Source organism: Arachis hypogaea, chromosome 19 (assembly GCF_003086295.3).
Source record: "Arachis hypogaea cultivar Tifrunner chromosome 19, arahy.Tifrunner.gnm2.J5K5, whole genome shotgun sequence".
Classification (NCBI taxonomy): Eukaryota; Viridiplantae; Streptophyta; class Magnoliopsida; order Fabales; family Fabaceae; genus Arachis; species Arachis hypogaea.
The window spans coordinates 4749316-4752119 of NC_092054.1; the positions used below are offsets into that span (position 1 = coordinate 4749316).

At 31.0% G+C, this 2804-nt stretch overlaps 1 protein-coding gene across 1 annotated transcript; it reads left to right on the plus strand.

Annotated features, from left to right (window-relative positions):
• Positions 1 to 1140: 1140 nt before the first annotated feature.
• LOC112779877 (uncharacterized) lies at positions 1141 to 2239 on the plus strand. The gene has a single exon (XM_025824232.3). It carries the CDS (start codon positions 1334 to 1336, stop codon positions 1904 to 1906), a length of 573 nt encoding a protein of 190 aa, XP_025680017.1. The 5' UTR covers positions 1141 to 1333; the 3' UTR covers positions 1907 to 2239.
• The last annotated feature ends 565 nt before the right edge of the window (positions 2240 to 2804 follow it).

The window sequence follows — 2804 nt, forward strand, 5'->3', positions numbered from 1 at the left end:
TAAGACACATGAAAGATGGTAGCCATGCATGGATTGAAGGAAATAAAATAGAGCATACTACATGCCAACATAAAAGTAAGAAAAGCATAATTCCCTACTCTTTTCCTAACGCTTTTTTGAGCTTGCCTCTTGTGTTTGCACACAGAATATATTTTTTGTAGATAGAGAAGGGAGAGGATTAGTATTTGAGATGAGTGATTTTCTACCTATAGGTGCACCCCTATTTATATACACTTGGGGATAGGGTGGTTGAGATAATTTTAAATTCAAACGGAGGGTAGTTACTAGATTTCTATCCATAAATTCAAAATTTTAAACCCATCTCCTAACTGATTTTTAAATTTCGAATTTAATTTTGTTTTTAGAAGGGATAGTTGTTACAATAATCAAATTATATTTATATATTTATATTGAAAAAATTATCATGATAGCTAATTTTTTTGCTTATAAATTTTTTTTATTTTTTTATAAAAATTTGATTATTTTAATAATTAATTACTCTTTTAAGAAAATATATAAAATATGTATAAATGTATGCAACTATATAAAAACTATTGATAGCTAATTTCTAGTAGTGATAGAATATTTTTGTTTGTAACTAAAATATTGGGATAATATTCTAGATAATATGAAACTTTATAGAAGTCTTATCTTAGAGCTAGCTTAGCATGCAAACCAACAAAACACAAAAACGGAAAAACCTATGATCTAAACTTGAATTATATTATTTTTCGTACAACTTAATCCTCAAATATTTCTGATCTAGTTAAAGTAAACATAAGTGTACGTTTTATCTGAAATACTCTAATAAAAACAAATATATATATTATCAATGTAAAATAATTTTATAAATATGTTTAATTACGTAATATCATATCAATAAAAATAATTTTTTTTATATTGACGGTGTAAATAATAATTGAAAAGAACGAATATAATTGTACCACTGTAACCAGTGTAACAAAATTAAACTTGTATTAAAAAACAACCAATATTTTTTTATTTAAATAAACAAAAATCTATTTTTAGGGTAGCCCCACCAATAATGATGAAGTGAAGAAAAAGAAAGAAAACTAAAAAGAAAAGTGGGTTCTAAATTAAGATTAAATAGCAATTCATGACCCATGGTTCAATAATCAAGGGTAGGCAGATTCAATAGTACAATACTACCACTACAAAACAATACCATCACATTTTTCTCCTTCTTCTCTTACTTTAATTTTTATTTCCCCACACTATCACACACATATAAATATGCCTCTTCCCCTTCCTTCTTTTACCCATCCCTTCAACCAAACCTTCTAATCATCTCTCTCTCTCTCTCTCTCTAAAAATGGAAAGTAACCTACCAGTGATAGCAAAGAAAGTGTGGAACATAATACGTGTTGCCTTCTACATGTTAAGGAAGGGAATTTCAAAAGGCAAACTCATGTTAGAACTCAACATGGTTCTCAAACGCCGCCGCAAACTCGCCGGAAAAGCCATCGCCAACCTCATGATGTTCCACCACCACCAACACGCCGACATGCACCTCCAACAATTCTCCACCACCAGGGAGTACGAGTTCAGCTGCAGCAACACGCCCAATAACTTCTTCTCCAAGCTCCACCGCAAGAACAAGCTGTTCACGCGCTCCCACGCGCCTCACGAGTGCGACGACGACGTCGTGACGGTCAGTGCTGTAAAGGCGGTGTTAGAGATCCTAAACAACAACAATGATAATGTGGTCGAGGCATCCCCGGCGCTACCGGGGTTCGGCCGGAGCCCTACCGTGAGTCGGTTAAGGGTAACGGATTCACCGTTCCCAATGAATGTCGACACAGAATACGATAAAGATCATCAAGTGGACAAGGCTGCCGAAGAATTCATTAAGAGGTTCTACAAAGAGTTGAGGAAGCAACCCTAATTAATTAATTTTCCATGGCTATGGAGTTTTAATTTTCTTCAATTTGTTTACAAAACCATGTTGATTATTATACTAAAGTAAAGTAGTCACACATATATATATATATATATAGTAAGAGCATGAGTGATTCTTCAGTTTGGAAATCTAAATTATGGTTTGGTTATTAAAATAAATAGTTTAGCCAAATCATGGTTTGGAAATTTCTAAAATAAAAAAGCAAATATATGCTTATACATACAGTTTTGGATATTTGTAGAATGAGTTTCATGTGTGTTAATTACTTTTATATATGAACAATAAAAGAATAAACAAAATTCAAAGTTATTATTCAGAGATATATTTTCAATTTTATTTTTAATTTTTTTATGACTAAACTGTTCAAGGATTTTGTTGGTAAGCAATTTTTTCGATATATAAAAGTGTAATAATATTATTAGATGCTAGCTAGCTAAAAGTGTTGCAAACAAAGATTTATCATCATGATTAATTGAAATTATAAAATTAATCGTATATGAGAAGAATCTTATCGATATCTGTTGGTATATCTTGTTGATTTATTAGTACACGCTTGTGTACTCAAAGAATATGTTGAATCTTTGCATTTGGAATTAGTAGTGTATGTTTGTTATTATAACTTATAATCAAGCTTTCTCTTTTTTGTTTTGTTGCCCTTTTTTTATTAAGGAAATATTTTTCTTTTCTTCCTCTTTTAAGGCTGCTCTTGTCTTTAGCCTCTTCTTTTAGCTTTCTGGGATTTAATATCATTCATTCATTTTAATTAATAGAACTACATTGCTTGCCTTATGTATACGCACCAGCTCCACGACCACCACATTTCGTGACCATTTTTTTTTTATGATTATTACATTTAGCTAGACATTCATCAATATTAATCATC

Coding starts and splice junctions, on each gene's coding strand:
- LOC112779877 (XM_025824232.3), top strand. CDS start 1,334: ATGGAAAGTAACCTACCAGTGATAGCAAAGAAAGTGTGGAACATAATA.